The 13,465-nt window shown below is 42.5% G+C and overlaps 1 protein-coding gene across 2 annotated transcripts in view; it reads right to left on the bottom strand.

Annotated features, from left to right (window-relative positions):
* Nucleotides 1-7,477, bottom strand: part of msna (moesin a) — an 87,854-nt gene extending 80,377 nt beyond the window's left edge. Inside the window, exon 1 of one of the 2 annotated variants that reach the window (XM_048544373.2) lies at nucleotides 7,134-7,477. In XM_048544373.2, the coding sequence (XP_048400330.2) occupies nucleotides 7,134-7,145 (12 nt within the window). In that variant the 5' untranslated portion in view covers nucleotides 7,146-7,477. Of the gene's footprint in view, nucleotides 1-5,842; nucleotides 6,054-7,133 lie in introns of those variants that run through there. The other variant, XM_048544375.2, reaches the window with a different exon arrangement.
* Between the last annotated feature and the right edge of the window lie 5,988 nt (nucleotides 7,478-13,465).

Genomic DNA, 13,465 nt, shown 5'->3' with positions numbered 1-13,465 from the left:
ACAATTTCGTTCTCCCTGTATGTCTGCCTCAATTTTCTCTGGACTTGCTCTTCACAAAATTGACAACTGCAATTTTATTTCTTCTCACCAATTTAATTCTACACACATCCAGGGCTACTGAGGCTAATTCTAACACCTGCCATCATAGCTGCAAACAAATTAATCTAACAAATTCCATGTCCATTGAATTGCCCTCACACCTAAGATGCTTCAGCCTAGGAAATATCCTGGTGACACTATTGCTGGACAAACATAGCAGGCTAGGCAGCATACACCTTCACACTGTGCCTCTGACACTGCCTGACCAATGTTCCTCCAGCACCATGCTGAGGAGTGTAGCTCCAGCATCTGCAGTTTGTGCTATCTGAGTGATAGCACAGTCACCAGGGTGTTGTCTCTGAACCCCAAGCATAATAATATCCTTTTCCATAGTGTCTTGACGCTAACAACACATGGTAGCCAAACTTTGGCCTAAGCAAAGTTCTGTTGAGCTCCAACAAAATCTCAAAGTAACAGCAGGGAGGTTAAGTGAGGTGCCCATATCCTACCCCAACTTGACTTGCCACTTGTCTCTGGACAAGCATCACAGGATCCCAGTGTGCCTGAGGTTACTCCTGTCCTTCCATTGGTTGGTTACTCCCTTGTCTTAGTCCTTTCAAATATATAGAACTTCACTTTAAATGTTAAAATGTCCTCTGCCCAACTTGGGTCTGGTCTTCCTGTAACCAAAGGAGATTTTCCTTGCTATTAGACTGTCACATTAAGTGAACCAGCACTGATCCCTGTGGTACATCATTGGAGGCTGCTGTCAAATCTCAGCCTCTAACTACCCAGGGGTGGCAAAAAAAAGCCAATTCTGGACCAATGCCTCAACTAAGCCAGCACTTCAGTTTGCATTATTGCAGGGATCAAGGACAAGTGCCAACGTTTTTGGCATGCTGTTTGTTTTGGTATTGGGTAAAATTAACAAGCAAAGTTTAAAAACATGGCCAGCTGACGCAGAAAGCTGTAGGTGGTAACATGTTGATTAGCTACAAATACCAAAATATACCCATTTTGCCTGAGACACTATTTTCAAACTGGTGGTTATGCAACTACTTAAGCAAAGTACCTCCATGCTGAATCTTCAAGCCATGTTTAAAGGAAATGCCATCCAAATAGCTTGTAATCTATTAACTTGAACATATCCAATTACAGACTCCATGAATTATGTTTTCAGACATGTTTGTGACTTGACCTTGAATGAACAAACGTACACCTTAATTGGATAAAGTAGTGAACAGAGGTTACTCTCCTCCTGCTACATGTTGCCTCAGTTACATCTGTGACTTGATGTCCTATACCATAGTGTACACTTCATAAAAACCAAACCTCCCATTTAAAAAAAAGAGTAAAAATATAACATTTGTCCATTCTGACAACATGAATGACATTTTACCTTTCAATACGTGATGCCTGCAGGAGCATGGAAGTCAAACTGCTTCAACATGACATCATGAAGCTGCACAGTAGAGTTCCTTTGGCAAATACAAAGTGTTTATTTTTGATCTGTGTTTAAGAGTTCCTTTTCATTTTGGTCTTTTTAAATCCAGGAGTTTACTAGTGTGCTTACAGGTCATGTGGAACAAGATGGAAGCAGGTATAGGTATTTTTGGTAAATTCAAAATGGAGCTGGGGTGAAAGATTCCACATGGTGGAAGTGATTCAGAAGAGGAGATTAGATTCTTAACTAGAAGTGCCTGTTTTTGGGAACAATGAGTATCATAAAGGAGATAGTGGAAGTTCATATTGCACATCTTCACAATGTTTGGTTCTGTGCAGAATTCAGTGATTTATAATTGTGAAGTTTTGGTCACTAAACATGATGAGCAGCAACTATTGACAAATTTGAAGAACACCAGTGAGCCAAACAATTGATTTTTCAGTTGAGAACAATCCTGTCCATTTGTCTTATACCTCAACAACCTAAAAAAGGGAATTTTTACCATCATCTGAACAGGTTAATCTAGTTTACACTGCCTTTCAGAGAAAGCATGAAATATTCCTTTTTAGGGCACTGGAATTTCAGTGTTCCAGGTTTGAAACGTGGGCTGAACAATTATTTACTAACTGATTTTAGTCCTAAAGGCAATGCCTCCATGCACAGTCAAGGCTGATTTTATTCTTGGCTCAGTGAAGTGGTTAATCCTGAGAAAGTTTCCACGACAACAAGGATACAAGAACAGTGTTAGTTATGATGCTGTTGGAGAGCCAGAGGCATAGGCTGTAGGGCCAAATGCCACCACCTTCCCCTCCCCCACCCCCACACTCCATGCTGCAGCCATTCCACAATTGAGGTTGCTATCAATGCAAAAATTAGAGAGTTTGAATGATGGAGAAATGTCTTTAGTTTTTAAATAATTAGAGTCATAGTACAGCACTAAACAACACCTTCTGTTTAAGGCAGCCACACCACATTTCTAAATTAAAACACTAGTCCTGCCTGCACATAACCTATATCCCTCAAACCTCCATCCCTCAAACCTCCAAGTTCTTTAAGGACCGCAACTTTCCCCCCACGGTGATTGAGAACGCCCTTGACCGCGTCTCCCGCGACACATCCCTCACACCCCACCCCCGCCACAACCGCCCCAAGAGGATTCCCTCGTTCTCACACCACCCTACCAACCTCCGGATACAACGCATTATCCTCCGACACTTCCGCCATTTACAATCCGACCCCACCACCCAAGACATTTTTCCATCCCCTCCCCTGTCTGCTTTCCGGAGAGACCACTCTCTCCGTGACTCCCTTGTTCGCTCCACACTGCCCTCCAACCCCACCACACCCGGCACCTTCCCCTGCAACCGCAGGAAATGCTACACTTGTCCCCTCACCCCCATCCCAGGCCCCAAGATGACATTCCACATTAAGCAGAGGTTCACCTGCACATCTGCCAATGTGGTATACTGCATCCACTGTACCCGGTGCGGCTTCCTCTACATTGGGGAAACCAAGCGGAGGCTTGGGGACCGCTTTGCAGAACACCTCCGCTCAGTTCGCAACAAACAACTGCACCTCCCAGTCGCAAACCATTTCCACTCCCCCTCCCATTCTCTTGATGACATGTCCATCATGGGCCTCCTGCACTGCCACAATGATGCCACCCGAAGGTTGCAGGAACAGCAACTCATATTCCGCCTGGGAACCCTGCAGCCATATGGTATCAATGTGGACTTCACCAGTTTCAAAATCTCCCCTTCCCCCACTGCATCCCTCAACCAGCCCAGCTCCCCCCCCCCCCCCCCCACTGCACCACACAACCAGCCCAGCTCTTCTCCCCCCCCCCCACAACCAGCCCAGCTCTTCCCCCCCCCCCCCACTGCACCACACAACCAGCCCAGCTCTTCCCCCCCCCCCACTGCACCACACAACCAGCCCAGCTCTTCCCCCCCCCCCACTGCACCACACAACCAGCCCAGCTCTTCCCCCCCCCCCCACTGCACCACACAACCAGCCCAGCTCTTTCCCCCCCCCCCCCAACTGCACCACACAACCAGCCCAGCTCTTCCCCCCCCCCCCCCCTCCACTGCATCCCAAAACCAGTCCAACCTGTCTCTGCCTCCCTAACCGGTTCTTCCTCTCACCCATCCCTTCCTCCCACCCCAAGCCGCACCCCCAGCTACCTACTAACCTCATCCCACCTCCTTGACCTGTCCGTCTTCCCTGGACAGACCTATCCCCTCCCTACCTATCTTCTTTACTCTCCATCTTCGGTCCGCCTCCCCCTCTCTCCCTATTTATTCCAGTTCCCTCCCCCCATCCCCCTCTCTGATGAAGGGTCTAGGCCCGAAACGTCAGCTTTTGTGCTCCTGAGATGCTGCTTGGCCTGCTGTGTTCATCCAGCCTCACATTTTATTATCCCTCAAACCTTGCCCGTTCGTGTGCTTATCAGTGTTGTAACTGTGCTTGTGTCCTACATTTTTTCCTAGTTCGAGCATCTCACATGAGCCTCCATGTTATTGAAGGGTTAGAGAAAAGCGAGTCCAAACTTGACAGAATAATGCAATTAATTGATTCAGCATGAAGTTACCAAGGGGCAAGTAATATCTGAGTCAAAAGAGCAACTTTATCTTTCCTCTTCTATGCCACAGTATCCCTACACAGTGTACACAGAGGCCAAACTGCCTCTGAATCTGCACCAACCCTCTGGAGACTTTCCCATCCAGACCCAGCCCTCCACCCTATTCCATAACTCCACATTTACATGTCTAATCTGTGTAATCTGCACATCCCCAAATCCATGGGACAATTTCACATGGCCACATAATAATAGTGAGGCAGGGGGGTGGGGGAAGAGAGAGCAGAGTAAGAATAAAATCAGAATTTGAATATGGGTCACAAGAATTAGCGTGACATAGGACAAACAGTAGATTTAAAGATGATGACAAGATACTACATAGGATAAAAAAAAAGTGTTCAAGATTATTCTGAGAACATAGGAACATGCAGCAAGTACCAAAGGCACAGATAAGACTTCCCACACAAATAAGTTGAGTGGAATGGAGTCAGGCAAATAACAAGCCCCAGATCAAGGTGGCCTGTGACAGCATAGGTTTGTGTTGATATCAAATTGTAACAAAACCAAGAGAACTGCAGATACTCTAAATCAAGAACAAAAAACAAAGTTGCCAGAAAAGCCCAGGTCTGGCAGCATCTGAGAAGGAGAATACAGAGTTAATGTGACAGGTCCAGTGACCCTTCCCTCGGAAGGAATGGTGGCTCATGGTTTCCCAGCCACTGGACTTGACAGTAACTTCTCTTTCACATGTTGCCAGATAAAAATGTAACAATGTTGCAACCATCTGGCTTGGCCAGAGACAGTTACAAGGGAGAGAAATGGAATCAGTAGCTAACAGTTTTGGGAAGACAGTGAATTAAAAAATTGGTAAGACTGAAGCCAAAGAAAATTTTGCTCATTCAGTATCATATTGGACAATCAGCCCAACTTTAGCAATAGTGAAGTCCAGAGAAATGGTGGTACTGTAGAGCTTGACCACAATCAGCCTGTATGTGTTTCCTCTATGATGCCCAAGGCAGCAAATGGAGGGGAACACTCAGGGCCCCAATGTTAGATATTTGGGGAACAAGTGCAGGAAAAGATTAATGATATTTGACTACAATTTCCTGGTTTCATCATCAACTGGAGAGAAAGGGTGCAGTCAACCCACAGTAAAGATTGCAAACAGGTAGAGAAGGGATAGTTTATTTTCATCTTTCACTAGAGGTACTTTGTGGTAGGACAGAAGCTATTTGTTGTTTTCAGAAAGGTGGCCCCATGCCAGGAGTAGAGGGTGTATTTTACATAAAAAGGAATTGTTACCAAAAGTACTGATTGTACATGAGAAACAAAAAGAGTCCATGTTAAATTTTAAACAATTGCTAAAAATTCAGTTGCCAAGTGAGTTTCAACTACACATAGTACGGCTACTCATGAGTCAACATTACAGAACAAATTTGTACTTGCCTCTGAAGGCTCATTCTGAATGTACTACCACAGTCTGGTACCGAGCCAGTTCCAAACCTACATGTGTGTTACATTAGCTAATTTTAGCTATTGGCAATGCCTGCCGACACCCAACATCAAGGTAGACACAAGAATGACCTTTGGGCGAGGCCCTAAGCATCATTATCCATGGAACTACACCCAGTGAGCAACAGAACACTGTCAAAAAACACATGTATCAACATTTAAAAACCAGACTTTGAAATAATGTGGGATCGTGTAGCCCATGATGTCAAAGATAGCATGAAGCAGCCCAAAAAAACCAAACCTCAGACGAGCCACTTCTTGATACTTACTGTTTCGCAAGTTTACTGCTAATCAGGTTTGAGTTGAAGGAGAAATGGCCCCTTTCACATTGCTTTATCATATAAAAGCACAAGGACGAACAGACATGCAAACTCAATGAGACTGTTCCTTGGTATTAGGTGGATTTTTAAAAGCCAGTAGCAAACATGAACTTTTAAAATACGAGTTATTACGTTCCATTTTCCATTCCGAGTTCTGTGAAAATGCACGAGAAAACTACTTGACCTTGCACTGCCCATGAAGCCGTGGTGACTATTTACACCTACAATTGAAAATGACGCCTGATAATAAACTTGCATTACTTCGAGTTAACTTACGTCCTTGACCTTATTTAGAAGGAAATTCAAATAAATTCCTAAAAAAAATTACCACGCATAACTCAAAAATAGATTCTGAGTGGGTGGTTAGAGAGAGTCTTGCTGCTTAGAAGCGGGACTTGACTGCCTTAAGTTGTCGAGGGTGGTGAGACAAGCAAGAGTGAGTGATTAAAGTGCAGCTAAACTCTGATTAAAAACAGGCCATTGTCCTCATGCTGCAGCCTTACGCGTAAGCAACAACTGAACTGCCAAATAAGGTTCCTTCCATTACCCTCTAGACTACTTTTAGGAAAGAATCCCATACATGACGCAGTGCAGGAAGCTTTGAGTCATTTTAGTTCCGTTAGAAGTTGGACAACGTCCAAATATCGAAATAGTTCAGATAAAATAGCTAAAGTTAACCAGTACATTCACAAACAAACTATAAAACTAGCCACCCTTAAGAGGGTGGGGAAAAATGTCTAAATAGGTGTGAGAGTTTGATCCGATGCAAAATAACCCGCGCCACTAAATCAAGTCAGTTTCGTTTCCAAAACTGTCAAGAGTTGACAGCGTATAGAAAATCTCGTTACAAAGTAACAGATCAGTTGTCTATTTGAAAGGCAGCCTGCCATTGGCAGCGAGCCGACCCATTCAGTGTCTGCTACCGATTCCGAAGCACTTCACAGTGAGAGCAGTAACACAGGAGCTGTCGGTTATTGCGCTGCTCACACCCCAACTACTTCAAAAACCCCATCCTCAGCGTCAGGAGAGAAGGGTAGCTGCAACGGAAACTGAAGTTTCAATACAGTTGCAGAGAGGAGGTGGGGAAATGGAAACGGCAGTCGAAACTTGCAATAAAACCGATTAAATAAGAGCTCAGACTTCCACCCCCTCACCAAAAGAAAAGTTTAATTGCACAGGAAGTCGTGTAAGCGCACGCCGGGCTTACACAAGTAAAAATTGATGTTAGTTAGCCACTTACCGTTTTGGGCATTTTGCTTTCTTGCAAACTTCCTCCACTTCCAACTGAAAGCTCAAATGACCAACTTTTCCTTCTGCAAATCTCCGGCTTCTGCTTTAAAACCAGATGCTTCTGCTGCCCAGCGGCTTCTGGCCGCTCTCCTGCGATTCAGGATTTTTAAAAAAAAATCAGTTCGGATCTATTACGCCCTCTTCAAAGCGAATGGGCAGGAGAAATAGGAGCCTTAAGCTATTCAAACTGCACGCTACTAACTGTCTCCACTCACATTTAATATTGAGCCTCAATCCCCCAACTTCCTGCTAACGGAACTCAAATGTCTGAAGCTGACACCACACCCAGGAAAACGTTCACGTTTTAAGTGATGAAGAAATAGACCCCGCCTCGCAACGTCGGAATTGGCTTCTGGGTTACGAATGATTTTCTGTACAAAATTAGATAAAGTATAAATAACGTAGATATTTTCCGATATTTATATTCTTCATATTTTTATACAGCTTTAGCAAGTCCTGGTCACAAAGAGATGTAAAAGTGGTGACTCGAGTTCAGTTAACATACCAATGGGGAACTGGAAGTTATTTATTGAGAAGTGGAATGTGAGTTCTCAAAAAAAAAGCATCAATGACACTTTATCAGTGCATTAGAAAAGAACTTAAAGTTGGGCGTTAACGGTGTGTGCTATAAAGTGACCGTGCATGAACTATAGATGAATCAATCTGAATAGAATGAATGGCCTTTGCTCTCTGTGAAGTCATAGAGCCCTACAGCACTGAAACACACCCTTCCATCCAACTTGACCATGCTGACCAGATATTCAAGATAAACTTTGTCCCGCTTGTCCATATCCCCTCTAAACGCTTCCTAATCATAAACCTATCCAAATGCCCTTCAAATGTTGTAATTGTACCAGCCTCCACCACTTCCTCTGGCAGCTCATTCCATACACCACAGTCCTCTGCATGAAAAAATTGCCCCTTGGGTCCCTTTTAAATCTTTCTCCTATCACCTTAAATCTATGCCCTCTAGTTTTGTACTCCCCACCCTATCCATGCTCCACATGATTTTATAAGCCACTATAAGGTCACCCCTCAGACTCTGACTCTCCAGGGGAAATAGGCCCAGCCTATTCAGCTTGTCCCTAAGGCTCAAACACACCCACACAGCTTCTGTTTCCAAGAAACAGCCAGCATGAGCTGAATGGCCTGCTTCTGTCACTTGTCTTTCAGGTATACCCACTTTGAAGAAGTTCTGATCTTTTCTGAATAGATTTCCATTTGTATCCTTGAATGTATTCACCTTCATGTCTTCCTATTTCCCTCATTGTGTTTAATAAAATGTTAGGACTTCCTTTCACAGCCATATCTCCTTTCTCAGTGACTGTCTCCAGCTCCGACTTCATGGATTTCAATTGAAGTGCCAGGCTTTGTGTTTTGAATACACCCAGGATGACAAATAGATCAAAAATCTAAACTCAACTCTCCCTGGACATCTGGTCCCAATGTACCCTGAGTTCCACTCTCTGTATCACACACCATGTGGATACTTCTCACGGCTATCTCCGTCAATTCGACCTCACGCTACCTCACAGTTGTCCTGGATCTCAGTTCCACTTCATCCTTTGTCTTGTTTAACACCTAGATGAGAATCATTTTCCTTTCAAGTATTAAGGGAATATTTCCAAAGAAAAATCATTGGACTCAAAAGATTAACTGTTTCTCTCTCTACAGATTCTGCCAGACCTGCTGAGTTTCTCCAGCATTTTCTGTGTTTATTTTAGATCACCAGCACCTGTAGAATTTTATTTTGTTTGGGTGCCTAAATATGTGCCATGTATACTTTGGTGAAAAGCATGTTAATGTTGAGATAGTGACAAGACATTCAATTGCCAACCACATCTACCCAAGAATAATTTGAATTTTTGACAGCAGTTTATTTTACTGCATTTTGGATTGTACCGTCTCTGAACTTATTTCCCTCCCCCAACAACTAGACAACTGAACTTGCAAGCTTTCCAGTTTTTGAATGAGCTGATAACGTTTCCCTCTGCTGAAGGTACTGTTCTTCTCCGTCAAATCTGCCATCAACATCCCTTGCCCCAAAATTCAACTCTTTACTTCTTTACTTTACTCTTTACTTTCAAAATGCCACCTCATCTGCAACCTCAATTTCCTGTCCAAAGACATCAAACATGTTGCCTCCCAAATGCAACACAATTTGTTTTGGCATTCCTTGATTGGAACCCTTCTGTCAGGTTTCTATCTCTGCTATGGTACCAAAGAAACTCTTGCCAATGCTACAAAAGACATTCTATGTGATTGTGACAGTGATCAACCATCCCTCAATTATCTTGAGCTATGTGGAACCTTTACACCATTGACTGGCGTTATCTTTCTCCAGTTCCTCTCTGCCAACATCTGGGTGAGATTGCCTGCTTCCATTCTTACCTGCTCAATCATGGCTGAACCTTCAAAAGGGATTCTCTTCCAGCAATGCAGTATCACCTTCGGTGACTCACAGAGATCTATCTTTCACCCCTACCTTTCACTCCAATCACAAACTCTGTACCTTCACGACCAAATCCAACCTCTCCCTCCCAACTTTCTGAGTCTAAACCAGAATATTGTCAACCTTCCTGACATATTTGAACCTTAGTTGAGTTCCTAACCACATTCATGTCATCGATGAAATTGTCTAATTTCATCTTTCTGAAATTCTGCCCTGGCTCAGCTCACCTGCTTTTGAAACTTTCTTCATCCTTTTATGACATTTAGACTTGATTATTCCAATGTCTGCCTAATATAACCTTATGTAGCTCAGTCAGTTTTGTTTGATAATTCCCTTGAAAGGCACCTTGGGATGTTAAAGGCCTTTTGTAAATGTTAGTTGTTATTGATGCCTGATTAGTATTTTAAAACTAATGTCTAATTTCCAATAATATTATTGATAACAATAATCAGTAGCCACATTAGAAAGCAAAATAGCCCAGTATTAATGACATTATCAAATCTCTTGGATTACTTCTGATACTTAAGCATGCAAGTTCTTCAAGGCATACCATCTGGGATACACACATCAAAGCTAGTAACATATGGTCTCTTTATCTAAATGAATGCTGCGTCAACACTCATTTAGGACAAAGCAACCACTTGGTCAGCATTCCATCCACCAATCTAAATATCCATTCCCTCCACCTTCGATATACAGCACAATACACAAAATGTACTGTAACAATTCAACAAAGCTCTTTCAACAGTACCATCCAAACCCATGACCTTGAATATTTAAAAGTACAAGAACAACAGATACTTAGGAACACCTCCACCCACAAGACACACTCCAACCCACATATCATCCCGCTTTGGAAATATATCACAGTTCCTTTCCTGCCCGTGTATCAAAATCCTGGAACTCCCTTCCCAACCGCTTGTGTGCATCCCTATACAACATGGATTGCAGCAGTTCACAAAAGTAAATCACCACTTTCTTGACACAGTTAGGGATGGGCAACAGATGCTATGCCAGTGATGCCAACATCCATTGAAAGAATATAAAAGATCGTCATAAAAACAATGAACTGCAGATGCTAGAGATAAAAAAAACCAAAATAGAAATTTCTGGAGAAACTCAGCAAGCCTAGCAGCATCAGTGGAGAGAAAATAGAGTGCATGTTTCGTGCCCAGTGACTCTTCAATGTAAAAGGCACCACATAAATCCCCAGTTTCTTTCTTTGTTCTTGTACAAAGTGACAAATTCAAAAAGAATTTGATGCTTGTTGCTAATTTGGTGAATTACAAATCACTGAAGGAGGCTGAGTTGCTGAGAAAACTTGTACTTTACATGTAAGTTGTAGTCTGAAGCAATAGAGAGCAAGGTAGAGGCTATAGGTTTCTTTCCATCATATGGCTGACCAGGAATCTCTTTCACTTACCATATGCCATTGACATGTTTATATAGATTTGTAGGTTGATCAACAACATGTTTGACCACATTTTAAATGTACCTTGACCACCAAGTCCTGGGATGGGACTCAAATCCAAAACCCCTATGTAGGGACACTACATTGCACCAGAGGACCTCCTGTTATAACCTTACTGTAAAAACCACCAATGTCAAAATTATCTTTTTGAAACATGGCTTTCATAGTCTAATTTATCAGCCTTTAGGCACATCCCTTGCTGTTTTTCTTTGGAAATGAATACCCATTTTGAATGCGAACCCATTCAACACAACCTTCCACTTAAATCACATAGTTTAGGTTTTTGTGACCGAAGCTAATAACTAAAGAATGAAACTGGGCTTTAACTTAACAGTCATAAGATAATTCTGATCAATCACTGAAAAAAGATAAAAGAAGGTTTATTTTCTTGGTATGGTTTAGACAAAATGCAATACAAAACATATATTTTGCAGTTGCAGTTCTTTTGTTTGATATTAAAGTTAAATTGGCTTTGGTGAACATAGTTTGCTATTTGTGCTTTGGAACCATAGCTTCTGTAGCAGTGTAGGAGCTTTCTTATTCTTAATGAATCAGGTTGCTACTGATGTATATGCATTCGTCCTGGTGGATGGCCCTGATTTCCATCATTCTACCAGAGCAGCAATGCCTTCGGCTGCTTAGCCTAAGTTCAATAATTTTTTTCATAAATCTCTCTGCCATGCTTCTCTTCTTCAAGATGCTTCTTAAAACCTACCTGTTTAATCAACTTTTGTTTACCAGTCCTTAGTATCTACCAATGTGGCTCAGTGTCAAATCTAGTTTGAAAAATCTCTCGCAAAATGCTTTAAGATGTTTTACAACATTAAGGATGCAAACTGCATTAAATTGAATGACTTTGATGTAATTTCAAAGAATACAAGGTAAAGCATGTGACATGTGACATGCTCAAATTGTACTGTGTGGTGATTACAAAATTGCTTCAAAAAACAATTTGAAACATTACTTTTTAAAGTTAGGGTGAACAGGAGAACTCTTCTAAGCTTTGTAACATCTGCATCGATAGATTCCCAAGTTCCAGTCCAAATTATACACCATTCTGACTTGGAACGATATCTCCATTCATTCACTACCACAGGGTAAAAATCCTAGAAGTCTCTTTATAACAATACACTGTGATGTACCTACGACCCAAGGAGTGCTGCCGTTTAAGATAGCAGCTCATCACCACCTTCTTCAGGAACTCTAGGGATCGGCATTAATGCTGGCCATACCAGTGACACCAATATTTCATGTATGAATAAAAGAACTATATCCCAGCCCTACATTTAGGGTCCAATTCTGGGCTGCCTGATATCACGCCAGCTCTCGTTAAACTCCAGAAAACCAAATGGCAAAGGATAGACATAGTAGGAACTGCAGATGCTGGAGAATCTGAGATAACAAGGTGTAGAGCTGGATGAACACAGCAGGCCAAGCAGCATCAGAGGAGCAGGAAGGCTGACGTTTCATCTACGCCTGAAACATCAGCTTTCCTGCTCGTCTGATGCTGCTTGGCCTGCTGTGTTCATCCAGCTCTGCACCTTGTTATCTCTGGCAAAGGATAGAACTGGAGCTAATCTTTACATGCTTTTATTAGCTTTGCCAATACACATCATAAACTTATAACTTGTCACCCAGCAATCACAGTTCAGTCTGTTTCTTTTTTAAAATATTTTTAATCAACCAACTCACATGTGTTAGAACATATATCTGGGGCACGTGGATGAGAGGTGGGGACATGACGAAAATGCCACAAAAGCACTGTCTGTTCCTTCTTTAGATATTTTCTAAATGACCTGCTCAGAAACAATATTAGACACTACTGGAGTAAGTAGGACTTGAACCAGGCTTTCTGGCTCAAAGATAGGGACTTAATTTTCTTTTTAGGTATATTTAACCAATTGTCTTCGGCATACAGCTCTGGACCGTATGGGACTTGAACTCGGGCTCATAGATAAGGACAAGACCACTGCGCCGCAGGAACTGCACCTGCTCCTTTTCTCTCTTAAACAATGGAACACCGATTTCACTTCCTCATCCAACTCCCAACACTCTATTGTACTTGGTAAAAATCAACCTACACAAACATGTTGTCGTAGACCTCTGGAGGAAGTGAGCCTAGACATTTTCTCATCATTTGACACTTTTGGAGCAGGTTCAACTTGAACCTGAGTCTCTTGTCTCAGAGGTTGGGGACAGATGGAATTCTTTTTTGAAATCACAAACCAATCACTCTCCCATTCCAGATGATTGGCAGGATTTGAACTCAGCTCCCTGATCATTACCTGGATCTCTGGATTAATAGTTCCTGGTGATACCACTGGGCCATTCATCCTGCTCCAGCCAGGAAGGCAAAAAC

Source organism: Stegostoma tigrinum, chromosome 15 (assembly GCF_030684315.1).
Source record: "Stegostoma tigrinum isolate sSteTig4 chromosome 15, sSteTig4.hap1, whole genome shotgun sequence".
Classification (NCBI taxonomy): domain Eukaryota; kingdom Metazoa; phylum Chordata; class Chondrichthyes; order Orectolobiformes; family Stegostomatidae; genus Stegostoma; species Stegostoma tigrinum.
This window is presented reverse-complemented; position numbering and strand designations above follow the sequence as displayed.